This window comes from Nomia melanderi, chromosome 11, assembly GCF_051020985.1.
Source record: "Nomia melanderi isolate GNS246 chromosome 11, iyNomMela1, whole genome shotgun sequence".
NCBI classification, from domain to species: Eukaryota; Metazoa; Arthropoda; class Insecta; order Hymenoptera; family Halictidae; genus Nomia; species Nomia melanderi.
In genome coordinates this window covers 16,896,160-16,919,034 of record NC_135009.1, presented here as the reverse complement: position 1 = coordinate 16,919,034, position 22,875 = coordinate 16,896,160, and the positions used below count along the sequence as shown (strand labels likewise).

At 43.0% G+C, this 22,875-nt stretch overlaps 4 protein-coding genes and 2 long non-coding RNA genes across 18 annotated transcripts in view; 3 read left to right on the top strand and 3 right to left on the bottom strand.

Moving 5' to 3' along the window:
• Positions 1-2,249, top strand: part of Traf4 (TNF receptor associated factor 4) — a 47,679-nt gene extending 45,430 nt beyond the window's left edge. For all 5 annotated transcript variants that reach the window (XM_031993873.2, XM_076371897.1, XM_031993871.2 and 2 more), the window contains 3 exons: positions 96-413; positions 497-757; positions 838-2,249. In XM_031993873.2, coding sequence (XP_031849733.1) covers positions 96-413; positions 497-757; positions 838-1,191 — 933 coding nt within the window. In that variant the 3' untranslated portion in view covers positions 1,192-2,249. The remainder of the gene's footprint in view (positions 1-95; positions 414-496; positions 758-837) is intronic.
• Psf2 (DNA replication complex GINS protein PSF2-like protein) lies at positions 2,225-3,328 on the bottom strand. Its single transcript, XM_031993878.2, has 4 exons — positions 2,925-3,328; positions 2,756-2,864; positions 2,533-2,694; positions 2,225-2,451 (listed from the first exon to the last, which is right to left on the bottom strand). The coding sequence occupies exons 1-4, from the start codon at positions 3,167-3,169 to the stop codon at positions 2,401-2,403; spliced, it is 567 nt and encodes a 188-aa protein (XP_031849738.1). The 5' UTR covers positions 3,170-3,328; the 3' UTR covers positions 2,225-2,400.
• A 29-nt stretch (positions 3,329-3,357) lies between these two features.
• LOC116434927 (uncharacterized) lies at positions 3,358-8,978 on the top strand. The gene is made up of 4 exons (XR_004236664.2): positions 3,358-3,413; positions 5,207-7,829; positions 8,619-8,725; positions 8,830-8,978. It is a non-coding gene; the product is annotated as an uncharacterized LOC116434927 (long non-coding RNA).
• Positions 3,485-9,386, bottom strand: LOC116434920 (adenosine receptor A2b). Of its 2 annotated transcripts, none has more exons than XM_031993867.2 (4): positions 8,954-9,386; positions 6,457-6,668; positions 5,230-5,691; positions 3,485-4,661 (listed from the first exon to the last, which is right to left on the bottom strand). In XM_031993867.2, exons 1-4 carry the CDS (start codon positions 9,384-9,386, stop codon positions 4,260-4,262), a joined length of 1,509 nt encoding a protein of 502 aa, XP_031849727.1. In that variant the 3' UTR covers positions 3,485-4,259. The 2 variants fall into 2 exon arrangements, with proteins under 2 accessions (XP_031849727.1, XP_031849728.1); XM_031993868.2 differs by having other exon boundaries at positions 5,230-5,685.
• Positions 9,387-11,364: 1,978 nt separating this feature from the next.
• Positions 11,365-18,321, top strand: LOC116434926 (uncharacterized). Of its 6 annotated transcripts, none has more exons than XR_012999665.1 (6): positions 11,437-11,576; positions 13,261-13,413; positions 13,666-13,866; positions 14,942-15,403; positions 15,499-16,482; positions 16,537-18,321. It is a non-coding gene; the product is annotated as an uncharacterized LOC116434926 (long non-coding RNA). The 6 variants fall into 6 exon arrangements; XR_012999664.1 differs by having other exon boundaries at positions 14,942-15,671; positions 15,779-16,482; XR_012999663.1 differs by having other exon boundaries at positions 14,942-16,022; positions 16,100-16,482.
• LOC116434899 (sphingomyelin phosphodiesterase 4) lies at positions 18,279-22,748 on the bottom strand. Of its 3 annotated transcripts, none has more exons than XM_031993815.2 (15): positions 22,391-22,748; positions 22,126-22,330; positions 21,278-21,577; positions 21,099-21,201; positions 20,800-21,028; positions 20,518-20,728; positions 20,347-20,459; positions 20,120-20,278; positions 19,889-20,060; positions 19,628-19,813; positions 19,348-19,566; positions 19,184-19,276; positions 18,937-19,113; positions 18,633-18,862; positions 18,279-18,544 (listed from the first exon to the last, which is right to left on the bottom strand). In XM_031993815.2, the coding sequence occupies exons 2-15, from the start codon at positions 22,150-22,152 to the stop codon at positions 18,421-18,423; spliced, it is 2,343 nt and encodes a 780-aa protein (XP_031849675.1). In that variant the 5' UTR covers positions 22,153-22,330; positions 22,391-22,748; the 3' UTR covers positions 18,279-18,420. The 3 variants fall into 3 exon arrangements, with proteins under 3 accessions (XP_031849675.1, XP_031849676.1, XP_076228010.1); XM_031993816.2 differs by having other exon boundaries at positions 22,427-22,748; XM_076371895.1 differs by having other exon boundaries at positions 22,126-22,748.
• Between the last annotated feature and the right edge of the window lie 127 nt (positions 22,749-22,875).

Here is a 22,875-nt window from a genome sequence, read left to right as displayed (position 1 = left end):
ATGAAGTAAATCATCAGTCTCGATGTCGTTAGATGTAGGATTAAGGTAGCGTGTCTCCAACTTTGTTACTGATGTTCTGACTCGTTTCTTTGCAGAAGCACACGGGCACGTGTGGCTACGAGCCCCTTTACTGCGAGAACAAATGCGGCATGAAGGTGCAGAGAAGGCATCTCAGCCAGCACAAGCTGGGCGAGTGCGCGAAAAGGCTGGTGGCCTGTCGATACTGCAACAAAGAGTTCGTCTTCGACACGCTCGGTGCCCATCACACCAAGTGTGGCCGTTTCCCGGTCGCCTGTCCTCATCGCTGTGAAACTGCAGTGCTACCGAGGGAGGACTTGGAAGTTCACTTGAAGGACCACTGCACCACGCACCTTCTGTCCTGTACTTTCAAGGATGCTGGTTGTCGCTTCAAGGTAAATCGAGAAATCATTATTCTCTGCGGATATACACTGTCGCCTTTGAAGATGTTTCTAACAGATTTCGTTCCTTATCGCAGGGAAACAGGTTCTCGTTGGATAAACATTTAGAGGAATCCGCGAAGATGCACCTGAGCCTGATGTGCAGTGTGGTGACAAAGCAGCAGCATCAAATAACCAGCCTGAAGTCAGCTATCAGTAAATTGTCATTAAATTACACGGGCACACTGATATGGAAGATTACAGACTACAGCGCCAAAATGTCTGAGGCAAAGGCCAAAGAGGGCATGGAGTTGGTTAGCCCTCCTTTCTACACTAGTCAATATGGTTACAAGCTGCAAGTATGTACACACGCGATTATACTTAATTATAAAGCCTTAGCGCGACGTCCTTTACTGACAGTGATATTTCACTTTTCCAGGCATCGGTTTTCTTAAACGGAAATGGAACCGGCGAAGGAAGTCACATCTCCATATACATAAAGATTCTTCCCGGGGAATACGATGCTCTGTTGCGGTGGCCATTCTCTCACAGCGTGTCGTTCACCATATTCGATCAGACGGTGGTCGCGGAGAAGGCGTGCAATATTGTTGAAAGCTTTATACCCGATCCAACATGGAAGAACTTCCAGAGGCCCAGTCGCGAGCCTGACTCCCTCGGTTTCGGCTTTCCCCGATTCGTTTCCCACGAAATGGTGAAGAAACGGCATTTCGTGAAAGACAACACCATGTTCATACGGGTGAAGGTCGATCCTAGTAAAATCGTGGCCGTCTAAAAACGTAACGGTCGTGTACGATCAGAATTCGATAGCGTGTACCGTACACTAACTCGTCTACTATCGTTCCACGTAACACACTTTGATATCGTTTTACGTAAATAGTTTGCGATGCGGTTGTTACGCATTTCTTATGTTACACGTAATGACAGTCCAGTAAATGTTTCACGATAATTGTATTTATTTACGTCGGCCGTGTACTTGGTGTGATAGTGCGGAGTACTTTACATACAGGGCACATGGTACTTACATTGTATACCATAGTAACATTTATTCAGGGTATCTCTGAAAGTTTTAGAAACAATAGTACAGCGGTATCTCCGAATTTGTACGATTCGCTCGATTAAATGTCGTGTTTGGACTACTCACCTTCCGAGGGAAATATCAATACGTTGATAAAGTCATAACGATAGCTGGAAAACTGTTCGATCGTGATTTAACTCCAAGTATCCGAACATGCACATCACTGCCCCGAAATCGATTACAATTTTAGAGGTATTGCCGTTAATGTCCTAGGACGAGATCTTTCATTGGGGGACTGCATAAAGATGTTCGTATCGCGTTCTACGATTTTTTTGTATAAATTTTTAATTATCCTGACTTATTTTCTAACTAACGTTTTGTACTGTGAAATTGATAATTTCCGTTGCTTTACGGTTCCCAACTATTGTCATCGCTTATTCGGCAAACATGAATTTCCATTCCGTGTGACGTTACAATCGATATTCCACAAGTTAACGTCACGTTGAAATCGTAATATTAAAAGCTTGAAAAGTTCTCTGATCGAACAATATCGTGTTCGCTGAAGGGGTTTACTTTTAAGAATTCAAATCAAAGATTATTAAAGGACTGTGTACTATAAGCTTAGGGAATGTAAATATTGTGAAAAGAGGAGGGAGCGAGCGAGCAATTTGTCAGCGTGACAGATCTACTAGTGTAAATACGCATTTACTACACGTTAATGATAATGAGAAATTGTGATTGAGATGCTAGTGACTGTATGTAATGATTTAAGAATAAGAAATAATAAAACTATTATATCATGTTCGTATATTACAGATCAGTAGAGTAACATTTTTTTTATCCATACCAATAATCTTTTCCATTTATATAAAATTGACTAATCAAATGCAATGCAACTTAATAATACACAAATACCATTACTATATTATACATACAAGATAATTTAAAAATATAACAATCTCAACTTTATAAGCTTTGAGAACTATCTGGCATTTCTGAGTCTGTCATCCTGTCCATCTAAAAAATGAAATTAATTTATTATTAAAGAAGTCATACTTGATAAGTTATTAATAGACATTAATGTATTCAAACACTTACATTTTGAATCCTATACATCTGATCCAAAGCATGTGGTAACAAAGGTCTTACACTATTAATTTCCATGGCAGTTAAATGATCCAATTTTGCATGTAGACCTTCACTTTTTAGAAAGGCACTTATTGATGTACGTAGCTTGGACATTCTTATGTCCCATATATCCTGTAATTCGCGATATATATATATTAATATAAATGAAATAAACATTTGACATCTGTTTCACCTTTATTGCTGTCCTTATCCTGTCTGAATCAGGTATATCTTCACTGCCATGGCTTAGTAGAAGTTGCGCTTCGTCTATGTAATGATTGCTAGGCATTTTGGTAAACAATCTAGAATAATATAAATGTATCACATAACGAAATAATACGAATAGGAAAATCTGGGCTTACTTCGATAATTTTTCTTCTTCTTTCGCTTCGTTCAAGATATCGGCATCCATCCAATCCTGATGAATAATTCGACACTTTTGTTGCTGTTTCAAATTCACTGCTAACCAGATTGGAACTTTGACAGGTATACCAGCACGAAAAGGCCCAACTGATCCCGATATCAAATGGATCATATCGAAGGTAAAGTTTGGCACAATTGAGACCAACTCCTTTTCACCAAGAAACTCTACTTCACTTGGATCCATAATTAACTGTTATTTCCTCATTAATTTCCGAACTAGATAATATTCACTCTACAAATTTCGATTTCCTCGTACCCGCATCGATCGCTGCATTGACAATAAGTTTTGGCGGGAAATGAAGTGTCCTCCATGTTTGAAACGCTACCTGTTGCTGAATACGCTAACTTCAAATGCATCTAAGACGCAGGCGCAAAGTAACCGCCATTTGAAGACGACAGTTCACAGAGGTACGAAAATATTTTTACACGTAAGTACAACTATATATTTAAACAACATTATATCTTTGGAGATAATAATCAACGAATACTTCCATCGAAATGGAGATGACAATGTTGTAACATTTATTTCGCTTAATTTGTAATATACATACCAATTTATCACTAACATACAAAGAACCTTACGTAGCGATTTCTTTGAGACTTTCACAAATTCAAATATCTATTCGCCAATCAGTTTTTTTAGAATTAACATCAAAACGATCTCTAATTAAAAATTCTCTTTTCCCGATTACTCTTCGATTTCCGTTTCACAGTTACATACAATTTCCATACAAGATCGTTGTGTTCCGTTATAGATATGGTCTTACAGATATGTCATTGAACAATCTACATGTCCGTATACAAATGATAATAAACAAATTCTCTTGCTAGAACCTAGTCACGAAATAATATTACTCGATGTCCGTAAAAAAGTGGATCGATCATCCTCAGTGCATACTCTAACCGTGCTTAACATTATCACCTGTCATCGTACATTCACAGTACCGAACGTCAACAGTGAAACATAATCTCAGAACATGTTCAGTCGAATATTCCCAGTCTTAATGCAAGATGTACTAAAATACAGATAATAATTTAACAGTGGACACCCACGCAACGGTAACGATATTAAAAAACAAAAACAAAAAACAAAATAACAAATCAAACGCGTCAGAGGTTTTATCCCGCGCAATTACGATGAGTATCAACGCCAGGTCTCGGAATATCGTACATCGAATGCGACGTTAACATCAAAAATTCGTCGCGTTCGCGATCTAGCTAATCCATTTGTGCTCGAATCATCGATTTCTCATTGGCAGCGGATAAAGAGGTTATCAACCCTCTTCCTTCTGCTCCGTCAGTTCCTCGTCCGCTAATTCTCGAACGGAATCGACGTGATTCACGTCCACCTCGATAACGAAAATCGACGCAGGTGGTGTTTCTTCGACGCGATCGATTTCCGCCGGAAGTAACGGTACCAAGGGCTTGTAAGTCTGAAGTTCTATCGAGGAGACGCAAGATGGTGCTCTCGATAGGCTCTTGTTCAACCGATTATTCGAAGAACTATCGCTCTCGCTGCGATGCTCCTCGTTGCTGTTCTGGCTCGCGTTGTCGTTGCTCAAACCGTCGATTTCCTGTTTGTCGCTGTGGGACGAGCTCGACTCGTCGGGAGCCTCTTTCTCGCGAATCGAGGCGCTCCTAGGTGTAGCCGAGGGTTTGAATCTGACGTCAGTCACCTGGATGCGGATCACACATCAAACAGTCGATAAGATAAGATATATTTCCAATAAGCTGTGGGAACTCAGATAAAATCGCAACTTTATTTAAAGGAACTCGACGAAAAACCATCGGTATACAGATCGAGTATGCACTGATAACGACGGGATCATTAAAAGCCGATTATTCGAGTTTAATGACAATGTTATCTACTCTCAAAGTAGCGTGCGATTTGTGGTTCTACTTTCAGACAGCAGATGGCAATCGCAGCATTGTTCATGGAGATTAACACGTTGAACGCACGATTTTAAGCTGTAGAATATGCGAAACGAAGGAAATGCAATGTTTAATTATTTCATTCAATTGCGTTGTTTTTATCGCAGGTATGTCTTGCTGAATGTCACCGTAATAAGCAGCGTTATTTACAATGTAGAGATGTCTTCAAATAATCAGTGTTTATACGAGGAAATCGCAGGAATTGAATTCAAATTAAGTGGTGACAGTCACCTCTTGAATGGAAAGGGTTAAATGATTCTTTACTAAAAAGCAAAACGTCTGTCCACAGAGTGAACATCAGTGGCAGCTAACCTGGCGCAACAAACTGGACCGTTGGCTCCTGGCAGCGGACATTGCGATTTGCCTCTGCAGTTGTCTCTGGGAGCCGACCAACGATCCACGGTCCTGGATCACGCTGATCATGCTGGACTTGACGTCGCTGTGCGGGAAGAGGAGCCTCCACATGAAGTTCTTCAGCGCCGCCCGGAAGTCCTTCAGGTGATAAGCGTAGAGCAACGGGTTGCCGGCCGAGTTCAGGTGCGACAGGATAATGCAGAAGTTCATGAGGATGTCGTTCACCTTACACCCGGGACAGAACGCCATCACGCAGTTGATGGTGTACAACGGGAACCAACAGATGATGAAGAACACAACGATCCGCGAGAGGTTCTGCGTGGCCTTCACTTCCCGTTTCCTGGCTGCCCCGAGTAGTCTCAACATAGGACCCGTCGTTTGGTTTCGGCGGCCAGGATTCATCGTTACTATTTGCTGTAACTGTTAATGTATCATCGTTCAGCCTAACAAGCGAGCTGCAATTCTTAATGAAGATACAATTAACGGAACAGATATGGAAAAATAGCGCAAACGGTATTGGTCCTTTCAGGTGGTGCAAGTTTATGACCTTGAATGAGGAAATATTTTAGGGAAAGGCGGTGATTTTCATTCGAAAGCTGATCAAGCGAGGCTCATTCTGTACTTCCTTTCTTGTTTTCGTTACTTTCTTCATTCGGGAGATGCATCACCTTGCCGGCTGATCATTGATCAGCACCCGGTGCATCTCACGAGATGAGAACAGTACTCACATGCTTTGACGGAATCGGAATAATCCGATCAATCAGCGGCAATAGATTAGCAGCGAGTTTCTGGTTAATTACGGGGAACCATTAACACGTTCAGTGCCATTTCTGTAAGAACCTTTAAGAGACGCATGGTCACATGGTGTACGTTACAAAGCAGCGAGAGCATAAAGGAATATCAAAACATATAAAAATGACCAGAATCTTCGATACAACTTAATATTTTATTAAAGAAATCAATACAGTGCATAAGAAAAATATAACCGAAATTTCCGTGGCACGGAACGTGTTAATCTGCTCAGTTTCTATTGTCAAACCGCGGAACAAGCTCGAACAAGACACAAAGCTTAGTCTACATCATTCCTGAAATTACGTAGAATCCCAGACACGTGCCGGTTCTTCGTTACTTCGTCTCGCTGATTACGGGTCAGTCGCGTGCATGTTTACGACAAAAGTGTCTGACCTGTTTTACGACCACTCTGTATATATGGGCGTAGAACGCTGCAATTATCAGCGCGGGGAAGATGATCGTGGCGAAGTAGAGGAACACGAGGTAGTCGTAGTCCATCACCTCGGTGAAAATGCACTTCTCGTTTGACTTTTGTCCGGTGTTCCAGCCCAGCAACGGCAGGAAACCGACCAGCGTCCCGGTGACCCAGCACAGGCAAATTATACCTGCAACCAGTCGAAATCGCCGTTGTGCAAACCGTTCCATCGACGACGGTGTTCGTTCAAGAATCTTTGAAGCCGTCCCTGCAATTTTTCGACCACTTCTATCATAACAAACGACCTGTCACGGATAGAGGCTAAGTACCGATGAAGCGGATCGATAGATTATCATGGAGATTACTCTCCGCGGTTTTGATAAATCGAGCTGCCCAGGCGGGGCACAATATTCCCCGGAAAATTGAATGAGATCCTTCTTCGGGTCCTCCCGTTTTTATCTTGTCGAGGCCTGAACGAGAGGAGAAGGTCCTTCGGTGCAAAAAGCGTTAGAACGGAAAGTCGGTCAACGGTACCGATGATAGGAGCGCACGTGAACGTTATCGATTCCGGAGCAGGGTAATAAACGCACCTTTTTCGCTCGCCGGGAAGATGGTATCGGCCGGCCTGCTCGTAATTAAAATCACTCGGGCCATAAACAGGCGAAACGCTTGAATTAATCACGCCCGTCCGGCGTCGGCGGAACGAGGAACGTGTAACCGGACGATTAATTGTTTTTCTTCCACGAATTGTCTTTCGATTCGAGAGGGGCCGTTTTTATTGTCGCCCCGCGTGAAATGCGTCGTCCTTTTTACTGGGTTTTAATAACGCCGTTGGACCGGCGTCGCCGTTAATATTCGACGTCACGCGTTCGAAGGTCTAGTAATCGAGCGGCGATAAAAGGAATTCATAGTATCCGTCGCGTATTCGAGAATTCTCGGCGCGCTGAGATTATTTCACGTTTCCCTGTTCAGATGCAAGGTACGAAGCCAGGATTTCCATCCATAGGAAACAGAGCGAGAGGAAAGAGGAAAAGTCTCTCGGGAAATCGAACGCATGATGATCGCATACGTGGGTTTCGCTTTGAAATATTTCTTACGTTTCCCCGATGGTTTATCTAGCTTTTTTGTGTAACGTCACAGCGAATAATTGTATTACGATTTTGCAGCGAGTGAAAGTCAGGAGCGAGGTTGCCTCGCGGCTGGATGGAACGAAGAAATCGGCCCGAGTAGTACGAGTCAATCGTTGTGTGGACTCAGCTGGAAATTCGAAGAATCGTTACGCAATCCGACCGACCAATTGAAGTGGTGTTTCCCAGAAACGTTCTGCACGTATCCGTTTAATTAATCTGAGGTGAAACAACGTTTACACGCAATTATAATTTGCAGAATTGTTTACCCAGGGGCACTTGTTACACGCGCGATCGGACGTGCATCGGAATCGAGTGTTTTGCTTTGCGTTCCAACAAGAAATTCAAACCGTCGAACAACTTAATCGCCGGATAATGCATTGGCGCGAAAGATCATCCTATAATCTCGCATGAATTTTCAGTAAATTCGCGGTTTCGCCGATAAATCCTCGAGATAATGATGGATGCCAGTCACGTATCAGGGTGCATTAGCATATGAACTATCGAGCCGTTTCGCACCTGATTGGACGACATTGTAACGGCGCGTTCTCTCTAGTGCGATATTGCCAGCATCGTGTAACAAAGTTACCGTTTCATTTAGAATTCTCGAGATTCGTTAAATCTCACAAATGGTATACGAGGAACACACGCGCGCATTGCGAGCAACGGGAATTTTAAATTCGGTTGAACTTATGCGTAGTCGCGAGAAGCAATTAAGCTGGCAACAGGTGGCGTCTGTGCTCGGCAAATAAGACGCTCCAGGGTACGTTCCACGGAATAAAGTATCGAGAAATCTCGTTAGTTTATTTCCAACTTCAGGAAACTCCTTTCTTCTATTATCCGAATTATCGAGCACGATTTTCCAACGAACAGCTACCACGCAATCGTAATTTCATCGCAATTCAAACTGGTTCCAAGTTTCGGACAACTAATTTCCAGCAGTGCAGCGCGAGCGCGGAAATGTTTCGAACAGTCGTCAATATTCCATTAACCTAACGTACTACATTTTCCAGTCCATGATCCATCACGACGACACACCGATAAGACCGTAGCAGCCGCAACCCTTAAAGAAGCCCCATAAAACAACATCTACAGTGACAAGCATTCCACGCGTTCCAACGTAACGTACCATTAAGCGTATACTACTATTCTCAATTACTTGAAAATTCCAAAGAAATGCTAATTGTTTCAACAAAATAACCGTTCGTGTCAACGTTAACACAGCACGTCGATCGTATACGTCTGAGGACATAAATTCTCGAAATCCCTGTTCCGAGAGTTGCCGCGATACGTCCAACTACCGGATCATCGTCCCTGGAGTCACCGAGCCCCATCGTTCATCCCTTACCTATGGCAGTTTTAGTGCGCACGGTGCGTGAGTATCCCATGGGATGGAGTATCGCCCAGTAACGATCCACGGACACCGCGACCAGGCAGAAGATGCTGATGGTGCAGAGCACGACCAGGACAGAGACGGTGAAGAGGCAGGCATGGAAGTTGTTGGGCAGACCGATGCTGGCGAGGATCGCGAACGGTATGGCGAACAGACCGACCAACAGGTCCGCGGTGGCCAGCGAGATGATGTAATAATTGGTCCGCCTGCGAAGCTTCCTCTCCTTGCTGAAGACGACGATGACGAGGCCGTTGCCGAGGACCGCGCACACCGCCACCAGAATCTCGCAGACCGTGTACGGCAGGTTCAGCTCGAAGCTGGGGGACGCGGTCACCGCGGTCACGCTCAAGTTGTTAACCGACTCGGTGGCATTTAACGGAAGTTCCATCACGGCGACGCCTCTGTCCACTCTCTGTCATCTATATCCTCCCCGCGGTTCAGTCGGCGAAGGTTGCGTCCGCTGCTACTGGCTCCGGTCCCGCCGGCTCGATCCTGCGTCTCCGCGCGTGCCTCGACAAACGAGCGTCCGCACGCGATAACGGGGCAACTGCCATCGTCCTCATCGACGATCAACGTCCGGTGTTGTCCGTCTCTTCCGGGCTAATTGGAACACCCGTTCGCCGGGTGTCGCGTGACGGACGTCTGCCCCCGCCGTTTTTTAATGGATCGCCTTAATCCTCGCCGCGCGGAACTGCCATCACGGTTAACGGGCCGAGCGTCACGCGAGCCTGATGCCGCAACTTTTAAATAGCTCCTCCGCGGTCCGCCCGGAGATGCGAGTTGCGTGCTGACAGGACACCTTGAAACCCACGGCTCTTTCTCTCTTAACCGGGGGGAGAGACCGGCGGACCGGGAGCGAGGATGCTCCTAACGGCGTCGATCAGCAGCGCGTCGATGAGGAAACAAAGCGTCGGTTTCCGATGACCGGGCTCATAGATCTCGCAAAGTCAACAGCTGAGAATATAGTCCACATCAATCATTAAACTGCATCCGAGGTACTTATCGCTCGCCGAGAGCCCAAGGATTTGGAGCCTAGCCAACAGCCGCACTCCGTGCGAATTATACAAGACTCTATATCCAGCGGGACGGTGGAAAATACACTAGCCAATCTACTTAGGCCCAACGATCAGAACGTTGATGGTAACCGACACTAATTGTCCACAGGCGTCGGCGATGTTCGAAGAACGACTTCACCGGTAAGCACTGTTGCTCCTCGCCGAGGATCGAGACGACTTCCGCCGACACCTCTGCCTCGCGGGAACGATTAAAGTAACGCAACGGTCAATCGGAATGACGGCAATCATCAATCCTCCTGGACTGGGACCGCCTCTATGCGCCGGGAAGTCCCGCGGAAGGTCAGCTTTTGTGGCCGGCTATTCATTCGAGTAGCGCGCGGCGCGTTACGACTTCCATAAATGTAATAAGCCTCGTTGAGAGATGGTCCCGGGCCATTCAGCAGCTTCTGGAGCTGGCCTCAGGCAATCTGCCGCGGGTCCCGCTCCACAATAGAACGACGCGTACCGGCGCGAGCGAAAACGGCGTTCATTGTGTCGGTGTTTCGAGTTCGGTCACGTTTCGGCCGCGTAGCCGCGTTGCTTATTAGGTCCCGCGAGCTACTCGCGGCGCATGTTCATCCGTAGGGCGATATCCGGCGCGCGGCGGCACGCGTGCCGTTTCAAGGGTACCAGGGTCACGACCTAACGATCGTCTATCGCTGGACTCGAAGATCCACCTGCTATCGGATTTTCAATTACGCCCATTTCTTTGGAAGACTCCAGCCACTTCCGCGGACTCTTCCACGCTCCACAGTCGTTAGAAAAATCGTCTCCGCGGTTTGAATAATTTAGTAGAGATCTCGGAAGCTCTCGCTTTTAAAGGTTACCGGAAGACTCTTCGACCCTTCTGCGTCTTAACTCCTTTCGCGAAGCGTTCTCACTTAATCTCCTGGAAAAGGACTTCGCGGAGATCCTCGATCGCTTTCGTAAGATTAGAACCTTCAGAGATCCTCTGATCTTCAACAGGCGTCCTTAGGATTTACCGATTCGCACTGGTTTCTCGCAGTTTCCTCTGTTACTCCGGTTGTTCGAGCACCGTGGTCCCAGTTTCCATTGAATCCTAAGAGGAGAGTCCGCCGCGTCGAAGTTGCTCGGTAATCTCTGGATCTTTCGGCTTGAATTAAAATTCATAGCTGCTCGAGCTGGGAAAGCCTCTTCTCATCCAGCTTCCTTGCCTCAACGATCGCTGACGTCGCGTCGCAGCTGGGAACTGTGTAAGAAACTTCACCGGGGCCGATTAAGATTTTAATTTCACGGACTTACGACCGGAAGCGCCGGCGAGGGGAGGATCAGCGTCGATCGCCTCGATCGCGGTTACGTCGCGGCGCAGTTACGAAGTTGCTGCCGACACGTGCCCGTCGGAACACGATGCAGCTGACGGGAGGGAGATTAGGCAAACTTTCCCGGAGCTTCCCACGCGAGGTACTCTTACAACGAAACAATGAACGCGCTGCGCAACCGAACGCGGGGAGGATGTCCTTCGGTGACGCGCAATTGTTCGACTCGACATTGAACTTTTCACGGTATACACACCTTCTTCCTAGCAATCGCAGTCGATTCAGCTACCGGTACGCGATTCAAGCGTTCTCTCGCCTCAAAGATTCAATTCCGTTGCTCCTCCAACCAACTAAGCGAGTCTTTCCTCTTACACGTCACTCCTGTCGCGCAGTTCTCCAATTCGAGTCTAACGATCCGCGCGTAGCGTCTCCGTTAAAAGCGCGTTCTATCGAGTAGCTATCGACAACCGTAAAATCTAGGCTCGGCCATCAAAGCCGAGGAACGGGGGATATAAAAGTCATCGTAAATAATAACGTTTTGATATCGTGCGCACTCGACATTCTATTCCAAGCTTCTGCGTCCATCCTTATTTATAGAGGCATCGCGTTCCGCGTCCTGACGTGATTGTAACCGTCCGTGTCCTTACCGAAAGCGACAGAGAATTGGAACGGACGATCAGCCTTCGGAGGAAGCTTCCTTTAAAGCACGAAGGAAAGTTTTAATTATTCTCCGCCGTTAACGACCGAAGGACAGCGTTTGTGAGATAGATATCGGTGATGCCGATCCGATAGCCGATCCGATAGCCGATCGGACACGCGTCCCTCCCGTCTTTAATCAACGTCGATCAGACGCGCGGCGGTGTTCCTTGTAGTCACGGTTCGTTCGGCGGTCGACGTTGATCGGTTTCGGCTCGATTTCCGCGCGAGCGCAACGGGAGGAAGAGGGAACCGTCGAATTAAACGGATTCCGGTGTCGCGGATTCGAACGCGGCGCGCGCTGGACGGGACGCGTCCGACCTCACAACCCCGTGGCGCGTAACTGAGTTCCTCCTCGTGACAACACGGGGACATCGCGACACGGTGGAGGTGGAACGGAAGCGATTTATAGATTATGTTGCCGGAGGTAGATCCGTCGAGCGAATTCGCGAAGGTCCTGCGTTCTTTCGCCGGCAAGTCGTTTCGCTGGGATCAATGGTACACTTTCGGCGAGGCGATTGTTAGATCGTTAATGTTATTGATGCTTGTTAAGAAGGAATATATGTATTTATGAAAATAGGTAGAAGGATAGGTATAAGCCTTTAACCGTTTCTGGACTAACGACGTTTGGCGAGATGAAATCTTTCGAAGATTTGCGATGGGATGATTTTGTTACTCGAACTGCGAGATTAGCGAGTAGTTTCTGTTTGTTAACTCCTTGCCTTACGATTTATTTCTCTTTGTTATTAATAGTTTATTAAGAAACAGTACAGATTTAGAGGTACAGTGTATATCATTCTTTGCTCCAGAATATAATAATTGATAATAGAAGAGTAATATTAAATTTGAATTCAAAGGTATCGAGTAATGTTCGTGCCTGTTCTAATCTGTTTGAAACCTACACTACGTGTCTGACACGTTATTATAAGGCAAGCGGTTAAGCAATCGATACAGAATTTAGCGTCATCTGCTAACGGTTCCAGATATTTCAAAGAATCTTCGTCCACGGAGGATTAAGATTCAGTATTTTTTATTTTTCCGTTAGAGCAGATCGCGAAGAGACGGCTCATTTTTCTTCAAAGAGCAATTTAAATGAGGTCGGCCTATCTTACTCGGTATCGCGCTAATCCGGATGATTGAGAACGAGTTTCGATTGACGGTTCGGTGAATGACGCTCGGTTTCAGGTAGTCGTCTCTGTTTTATCGTCGGTTCTAACGGCCTGTTATTTTCCAGCGAGTTCCTCCGATCGTTGTCACTCTTATCGGATCCACTGAATTATGAATTTGCGCTGCTACGTGCGAAACGAACAGTGTTTGTGCATGGAGGCTCGTTATCGTCGATGCCAGTGGTGAGAAGAAACAAATATTGAGTGGAAACCTGGACCGGGTATGCGATTTTCATTTGTTTGCTGATTAAAACACGTTTTACACTGCTTCATTGCTACTAAAAATTCAGTTGTTGCAAAATCCTTATTGCTCGCGCAAATAACTCTTAAAAATAGTATTCAACACTAATATTCTATTACGTTATTATTCCTGAATTACTCTATTATTTTATAGTCCATTTTACCTACAAACTTCTTTACTCCATTTCTCAATTCTCTTCTAATTCCATTATTTACAAGTATATTCCTTACAGGTTCATATTCACAGGATCGATCTCGCATTCCAGAGGAAACAGCCCTACGTCGCAATATGGAAAAACATTCAAAGAAATATCTCAAGTATATTCGGAGCACTTCGAGCAGAATTTGGAACAGCCCTCCCTGAAAATCCGTTCCGCTCTGGACGGCACGTGCACGCGCGTAACGCTCGAATACGAAGTTCACTCCTCGCGGGAGTAAGTAGTAGAGATTAGTTTAGAGTCCTCCTGCCTCGGCGAAATTAAGAGTTCCTTTCCTCGGGTAACTCCTCGCGACGTTGGCGCCAACTTTGGATTTCGTCGATACGAAAAACTTTCTTGTTTCTCGAACTCCATCGAACGCCATGTTTCATTTCTCCGTCGTTCTTTCGGCGCCCGGTAACTTCCTCTTTTCTCTGGTCGAGAGTTCGTTTCAGCCAGATTGGCGGCAAGTGAAACAGTTTGCGACAAGCCACGCCGCAGCTGCTATCGAGTTACGGGTACAAACGTGAATTGTCTCGCACGGTTTCAGTGAACCAGCTGTTGAATGAAACTTCAGGTTGTCCTGTAGATAAACTTAACCCTTAACACGTTAAGCGCCACGAAACACTTAAGCGTTTTCCCATAGAGTTTGACTTTTGTATCAAAGAAAAGCAGGCAGAATTATGAATTGTTGTCATGGCGCTTAACGTGTTAACGGATCAATGGCACTTTTACTTAGATCCAATGCTGCGTTTATGCCATACAAATCATTCTATTGTTTTCATCATTGTTATTACTGTATTATTTACGATCAACGCGCCGAGTATCGTGCTAGCTCGCTTCTGTGAATTTGTTTCTGCTTGTTATCTATGCTAACGCGTTGATTGTCACGATCGTCACCGGTGACCGGAGCATCAAAATTGCTTAAATCCAATTACAATAAAACTGATGTCGAATAACGATACTTGGTAACACAAACAGCTTGATAATAGTCTAACACGTGTGCTATGATGCCAAGTCATTAATTATTTAATTTCCTATGAGACGTAGACGGCACTATATGAAACGAAATAATGAGGAAACATACGTAAATTAAGAAACAAAGCTATTTTATATAAATGTTTCACGTATTGATGCATTATAAATTTAATATGATATATAACACTTTGTGATTGTGTTACATCGAATCTTACACTAAATTCAACGATATACCGTGACTCGTAAAAACAATCTCACAGAAACGTCTGCCTTTTCTATTACTTCCGCGTAAACATCATATTCCGATCGGCTATTTATTATTTTATTTTTACAGTGAAACGCACCACTGTCCGCAGCAGTTGACCAAGGAAATCGTAGAAGCATCAGATCGTTCCACGAGCAAACAGGCGTTTGTTGTTCTCAGTGTTCGACATTAGACCGGATCGAATTACAGCCAAGGCTAACCGGACAAATGACTCCGCAAATTTGTCGCTTTTTTTTTCCTTCCGTTGGAACCTGGGGAATATTCCATGCATCTCGTCAGCCGTTCCGTTTCGGACGGGACGCCGTAATCTCGCGTTTTATTCGTTCCCCAGCTTAATTCGTTTCACGGCGATTCGCTTTCCCCGTTCGTTAGTCCCAGGCATTAGAGACGCGTCGCTCGCGCGAGCGCGAAAATTACGCGGCGCAATAAAATTATCGATGTGTTTTAATTGCCGGCCTGGTCTTGAGCGTGTCTTCGACCCTTGCCTGTTATTACACCGTTCTAATAGCTGGCAATTACGTAATTAGCCTGGTACGCGACGAGAGCCATTGGCTTCCATGAGTTTCACGGTCGCGCGTTGGCAGGACGGAGAAAGAACTAATCGAAACGTATCGTTCGGATTTCAGTGTAAATTCTTCGAAAACTCGATGCAGGATATTCTAATCTGATAAGTGTATGGTTCTCAGGACGTGGACCGCAGCGTTGTCATTGCAATTAAGTAATCTAGATTAGATTGAAACTTCGGGAACAAATGAGGTTTCTGGATCATCCGAAGGTCGTTGGTTAAGTTCACTTAAATGTACAAGACAATATTTGCTATCTAGAATAATATTTAGTATGACAGTATAATATAACAGTAAAAGTAATATTTATTCTATTAAATAAAACATTTGTCGGCTCATGCAGAGGCATTTAGACGCAATACGAGGAAGAAGTCATATTCGAATCAGTTCAATTTTCAAATTCCTCCGTTTCAATGGACGAAACTTGCATGGTTATGTAAAGGCATTCAAAGTACGGGCAGTGGGCTTAACTCTTTTCAATTTTCATCGCAACGACGTGATTGCTTTAATGGTTCCTCGAGCAAAGTATATACGTGTGAAGCTGGTGTGCTCTTCGCGTGGGACGAAACCAGATTTCAGTGCAAACAGTTTGTCAATTTTATTCGGTACATACTCATCAAAGTCTCTTACAAATAAACTGAATCTGTTTATGAATCTGTTACAGATCCGAGACACGGTTGAACATTATCTTGTTCACAAAGGTTCCATACACTTGAAACTTTCTTAATGAGAGTCTGAAGATCTTCCATGGCAATTAGCGTGTCCCATCCATCCGACATTGTACTCGTTCGGTACTTCACCGTGAAAATTTCCAAGCCCGTGCGAGACACCGGAATTCGGGCAACGAAACAGCCGCAACGTCGAGGAGCCAGCTAATAATATCTTCGCCGCGTTGCATCAGATTATATCGAAACAATTTGTCATCGAGAGGGTGAGGTGTCACTTAAGCTTCATAGCGGTTGATCGCAAGCGGCGCGTGTCCGCCGGGCTTGAAGACACTTCCCCGGTAAAGGAAGTCTTAACGAACAGTGAACGGCTCTATTCGAGGTAATTCGAACGTGCTTATTGTTCGTAACAGCCGCGTAACTGGCCGTTTTACAGCGCATAAAAGGATGCATAACGTGCCTGCGCCGCGGAGCTGAATGCCCCGCAGAGGTGGGCCCCGCCGTCGAGAATGCACGAGTTGCACGGATCCGAGTCGAAAACGGGTCATGTTAATGTTCCATGGGACACGCAAACACGCCCATCGCTCTAAATACCTAACGACTTAATGCGACTAATGTGATTGGAAATTGGCGGCCGACTTTGGCGCAGCGGCGCGACCGCCGATCGGCTGGAATTATAATTAACCCCTCGCACTCGCAGGTTTTTTCGCTAGAAACATTTGAACATCCGACGAGACAAGGACGATGTTTTGTGGAACTAAGTTGAAACGATTCGCTGCCACTTCTGGGTGAGTTTGAATTGCGAAATGGACAGTCGTTCCGTGAGTCGAAGGGAACATGGAGAACGTGCAAATTGACCTTCTGTACTCGGAAGTTTTTCACTAGAAATATTTGAACATTTTCTGATGAGAAATCTCGACGAGAAATACATTGAGGAACGAAGCTATTTTATTTCAATATTTCTCAAATAGACGCATTAGATGAGTCTGACACGATATTGCAGGGCAAGGAGTTAACGCTGGTTAGTCTTCTTTTCTAGGATGTTTAGTTTTGCGTTTGTTATTAGGAGTATCATCGGTGTTCGTTATGCAAACACTTAGCGGTTCGAATGTGCACCAAGGGATCGGGACCCGAAGAATTAAAAGCATCATCGTGTATTATTACTATGTAATTATGAGTTGGCGGTTAACCGTACTACGATTAACTTGTTGCGGCACACTTTATTAAGGTAATAGTTAGCTCGACGTGATATACACGTATCCTGGCAGTCTCCCAGGGAAACATAAAAACGTTGCGGGAGTCCGGTGACAAGGTCTAATTAAAAAGACACCTTTTTTCCCCCCTTTTCTCGTTGGATACACGCGCGACGTACAGTTTGCACGGCGGATTCATTTTTTTCGGGACGACTTAAATGTTTCTGTTGTTTCTTAGAGAGAACTGCTTCCGTCCGATCGACTTTCTTTTCCCAAGGTCGCGTCGCGAGAGAAGTCAACGCGGAAGCATGGAGAGTGCGAGCCGTCCTCGCGCGCAGAGCGTTGCTCGCTCCGGTGCAATATCAATTTCCTCACAATATCGACGTTAACGAACCGTCGTGCTTGCGCGATGTTATCTACGTTCTGCACGATTGGCAGAGGTGATCGGTTGCTCGTATGTGATATTGATTAAATAATAACCGTTCCAGCGACCGACGTAACGAGGATTCGAAAGTGTGCCCGAGCTTATGAAATAGGAATTATAGGATGAACATTCGTCGCAGTGGAGAGTTATTTAACTCTGCATGGCAAAGTGGACGCCTTGGATTATGCAACTTGTCGTACGCCTCGGCGAACCGGTTGCGTGTTGACAGGAGCAACCGTGAGTTAGCTGAATCGAATATTAACACATTGCGTACCGGCTAATTTTCAGAAAACTGAATTGTGCGGATGGAAATTTTCAGTGAGATAAACTTATATCACTGTACATAGAAAAACTCAGATACCATATTGTTGTGTAATATATTTTAAATAAATAATCAATTCGAATTAAATTTTATACTTTTCTCAATGCTGTGGTAATTAGCGAAGTTGCATAGCTAAGTGTCTTTATATAGAAACGAGATTTCTCTTGTTAATAACTAACACTAAATGTGTTAATAGAGGATTGGCTTCAGGGTTTTTCCGAGGAAACGCTGAATTAATTGACCACAACCATATTTATTTGAACATTTCGGAAGTTACGGTTCGTGTACAGATTCATTCATTTAGTATCGTTTCATATCGCGCAATGAAGCATGGAACGTGTCAGTGTTTAAATAAAAATAATGATAGAATTGTGAATTCGTTCAAAACGTTGATGCAGTATGCCTGGTTGAATTCCATGTAGTCCAAGGCTCCAAGATCGCACGTATCAGTATATATACAAGCCACAAACAGAACACAAATCCGAGAAAGGTGAAGGCGCCGTAACTGGAGAAAGAAATTCATATTATGACAGTGGTAACACATGCTACACAGGTAGAATAATGGTACCGTTTGATGTGTGAAGTTATCTTACTTTATAAGCCAAGCAAAGAACATTCCGAAAGCTAGCGCTAAGAGGAATTTGTAATTAGCCAGTGGTCGTAGGCTCAATCGAGGTGGAATACGTTCTTCGCAACCACTGAAGAATCCGTTTTGCGTTCGTTTCGGTAATTTGACAATTTTTGTAGGCGGCTCTAAGATTTGTCGGCAAATGCTACCCAGGATGCCTCGCTGATGATACATTGTGGCTATCTTATGTCGATACTGTAGAAATATAGTGTTCTAAGTAACTTCCATGTTGCTTTTTATTGTGAGAAATAGTCGAAACGGTTGTGTACCTTTTGATTTATGTAACTGCATTGTTTGTATAAAAATCTAACTAGAAAAGTACACTCGTCTGATCTTACTGGTTGTAACTCAGGGTCTCCCAGATATTCGATATATTGGCACGTTTGTCTATTTTTTTGTATAGGTACGAACATACCAGGCTTACTGGTGTCCAAACTCGAGTCCATCTAAAAGATGAATAACTTATAAAAACCCATCGGATTAGGTAAAATCATTAAAGACTTATCCATTTAGTACCTGTGATTGGTGGCAGAAAGAGGTAGACAGAATGCTATCATGGTATTCTTGATCAGCTTCGATAGCTACTTGAGGAATATCTTCCACGTTGATCTGCAAATATTTTCAAACATATTAATACTCGATGCAAAGGAATAACTTGTATTTCTAAGAGAAACGTTTACCTCAAAAATTTCAATCAACTGTTGTTGTGCGTTTGCCAGATACACAGGAACTCGTCGCCGTTCATCTATACTAATGTCATCCGAGGAATAATCTTCGCCATTAAAAAACTCCCATATCGCTATCAAAAATCTTCTGTTTTTCCTCTTTTTTTCTAAGGCTTCAATTAAACTAGTTGCTGTTAAATGCGCTTGTTTAATAATGTTTAACAAGCGCACGACCTAAGAGATTATGATTCGAAATCGATTACATGGAACTGGAATAATTGTACATTTTGTATACCTGTGAAACAGTCGCCACTGAAAACATTGGAACATATTGGTAGGTCGGCCCTTCCAACTCTAATATCTGTTGCCTCACAGTAGAGGCCCATTGATTAGTAGATACTCGAGTTCTGCTCAGTCCAACGTCGTCTATTTGATTCTCTACCTCGCAGATCATTTTCGCCAGAAATGGTTGCGAGAATACCTAGAGATTTACATATTAATGAAATAATTGATCTGTATATACACTTTATATATATTGAGCATACAGCTTTCTTACTTTAGTAACTCTGAACAGCATTAAGGCATTTTTCGGAGCTACGAGATCTGTTCTCATAAAACGTGGAAGTAACTGCTGAAATATGGCTGTATAGGCTAATAGATTATTTGCAACGAAAGGCATCCACCTGTACGCATCGTGTATCTTTCCTCTTTCTTCTTCCTCTGACTTGCTGAAAATATAAAAAACGGTTGGCACGGCTATATTGCTTCCATTAAATCGTATGCTTACCCTTCTTTAGTGTACGATATACCAGGGAAATATCTCCAGGGTTGAATGAAGCTTAACCATGTTTCAAGAATTAATCTGAATGAACTATCCAAGGGCCAATGGTGTATAGCTTTTCGGAGGAATGTGTAAATTTTACCTTGGACAGAAGGTAAAATTATTCTGAAAAAAGTCACATTTAGTCTATGTAAATTACCCTAATCTCTATATCGCTTGACATCCGTTAATACCGTTTAAGTTCGTCCATTGCACTTTTGACACCTGTAGCACTGTTTGCAAATTCATGCAAAGTCTTTATGAATGCTCGTACAAGACGTATGTGCTCTCCAGAATGAATACTATGCTGTACATAAAATGGAATATAAATATGTGTATATAACAATTTTACTTTGTGAACTTACTCTGCATGGGACAGGTATGGGATAAGATGTCCCTAATCTTGTATTCAACTGATCATCTTCTGTATATTCCAGCCAGAAATCAAGAAAGACTTGAACTACAGTCTCACTTCTCCAAACTTGTGGCAGACATTGCTGCTGAGGAACTGTTGAAGTGGAATTAGGTGAACCAGGCGATAATATAGAGGTTCTTAGTAATCGCGGTGTTTGTAGTCTGTAACAGTACCCCGAGTGTAACTTTTAACTTCCTTAACTTAGCAAATAATGCAGTTAATTTCAATATACCTTTTAGTTTCAGGAGATTGCACCAACTTTCGTTGGGGCGTTTTCCTAATATATGGACCAATTACTGGGAGAACCGATGAATTATCCCTAGGTAAAAAATGATATAAATAACAATGAGCTAACTGAACATAAACAGTCTCCCAATTGATCCAGACATTTTCCCCTTGCACTTGCAACCATGGATTCGTTAAATGATAAGCAAAATGGAAAATGTAATATTCAAAAGGATCTGTAGACATGTTAAGGAAGCAATCTAAATTCTGTTGAATGTACAGATTTAATAGCATTTAAAAGGATACTCATATTTAAGGCAGATACAGCACGCGTGCCCTGATCATCCCTAATTTTATCAAGATAAAATGGTGGTATTACACCTTCCTCCAACATGGAACGTATTTTTACCTAAAGTAAAAATGGAAGAAACAAAATAAACTCTGCTTGCATTCATATTTTCTTTCAACGTAAAGTACTTACTTACCGGTAAATATGATACTGGGAAATTATATTTTAAATAACAATCTGGTAGTAATTTGTAGCACAAAGAAAAAACTGGTCCCTGTGGATTTAAGAAGTCGCATAGTGTTTTATATTCTTGTGGATTCTTCTTGAAAGTGATACTGTGCAATCCCCAGCCGATATTATCTATTATTCCAAAGATTGAGTCTATCAACATTGGGAGAACATGCTGTAATTCTGTTGTACTGGATTCGTCTATTAATGTTGCTATTTCCTTGCACCGTTGGACCAATGGCATGTTCAGGTACCTCTGCAGTTTGATCTGCATGTGTAATATATGCAAATGAAATAAGAGATTTCTATGAAATGATACAGTTATCATTTAATATTATACAGAAATTTTAATGCAATACTATATTCCAAAAATTCATACAAGTACAATTTATTACACGCAAAAATAAAGTTGATCATTATCGTTCACAACTTGGACAATATAAGAACTATACTACTTTAAATTCTTTCTACAAAGGGGGCTTTTTAAAAACTAAAATATGTCTTGAACTTTCCAGAAACGACGTTCTATTTATTATCTCATTCTAATTTACAATACAGTAAACGTATACATATTTTATGTAAACAAACACAATACATACATTCTTTTGCGAATTGGTTTATTTACAAGAAATTATATATTGTTAAAAATACAGTACAATAACTTGAAATGTTCGAACGCATAGTTTTAATTCAAAAATTGCTTCTTAGTCACATTTTAAATACGCCGGTTAACACAATAGGTTATGTACAGGTTATATTTTTCTGACAATTCGAAAACTGAGTTTGTTAATGTTAAAAATAATACATAATCAGTACCGTAGCAACGTCTGTGGATGCAGCCATGACTGTGTTCGCTCGTTTTTACGTGAATTATTGAAAATAACATTTAAATAACGATTACTCATCAACTGCGACTTGATTGCGTCAAACACGCAATTCCTATTAGTAACTACTGTGCATCATGTGTCATACGCGATGCATATTTCTCGGTTAATTATAATTCAACGTTTATATTATTTATCTGAAATTAATAATTATTAACAACTACGCGATTAAGTAATACTTTCATTCAGCCTCGTACTATGTATCATATAACCATATAACCAAAGAGAATTACTCTACGTTATCACGATCATCGAACATAAACAATTTCACCAATATCTAATATAAAATCAATTTCATGATTTTAGAATGAGATAACATATTTAGAATATGTTAAGTCGTCATCGTTACTTTATATTTTACAAATTTATGTTTCTTAATAGGAATCGAGTATCTTGTATACTCAATTCCTACTTACACGTCTCTAATAAAAATTGGCGGGAAAAGTTGTTAAACCGCGTAAACTTGAACACCGGAAGTGGCATCGTGTAATACACAGTTCATTCTTTCTTCCATCGATCTTTCGTTACGCATCAAACAACTTGAGACTGGTAAATAAAAAAAGCAGTATTATTAAAAAAAACCATTCCTATAATATTCTTTATTCATTTAACATTTCTTTTTTCATTCGTTTCAGGCGCTCGCTTGAACTAGGAATTTTCAAATGAATCTTCAATCCACCCG

Bases quoted from the DNA above. Each gene is read 5' to 3' on its own strand.
- Psf2 (XM_031993878.2), bottom strand. From the start codon at position 3,169: ATGGATCCAAGTGAAGTAGAGTTTCTTGGTGAAAAGGAGTTGGTCTCA. The intron at 2,865-2,924 runs GTAAGCCCAGAT...ATATTATTCTAG, and splicing joins GAAGAAGAAAAATTATCGAA to ATTGTTTACCAAAATGCCTA. The intron at 2,695-2,755 runs GTGAAACAGATG...CGCGAATTACAG, and splicing joins GGATAAGGACAGCAATAAAG to GATATATGGGACATAAGAAT.
- LOC116434920 (XM_031993867.2), bottom strand. From the start codon at position 9,386: ATGGAACTTCCGTTAAATGCCACCGAGTCGGTTAACAACTTGAGCGTG. The intron at 5,692-6,456 runs GTCAGACACTTT...ATACATTAACAG, and splicing joins ACAGAGTGGTCGTAAAACAG to TTACAGCAAATAGTAACGAT. The intron at 4,662-5,229 runs GTTAGCTGCCAC...ATCCGCATCCAG, and splicing joins GGTCCAGTTTGTTGCGCCAG to GTGACTGACGTCAGATTCAA.
- LOC116434899 (XM_076371895.1), bottom strand. From the start codon at position 22,152: ATGGCTGCATCCACAGACGTTGCTACG. The intron at 20,460-20,517 runs GTAAGTTCACAA...TTTTATGTACAG, and splicing joins CCATACCTGTCCCATGCAGA to CATAGTATTCATTCTGGAGA. The intron at 20,061-20,119 runs GTAAGCATACGA...TTATATTTTCAG, and splicing joins ATATCGTACACTAAAGAAGG to CAAGTCAGAGGAAGAAGAAA.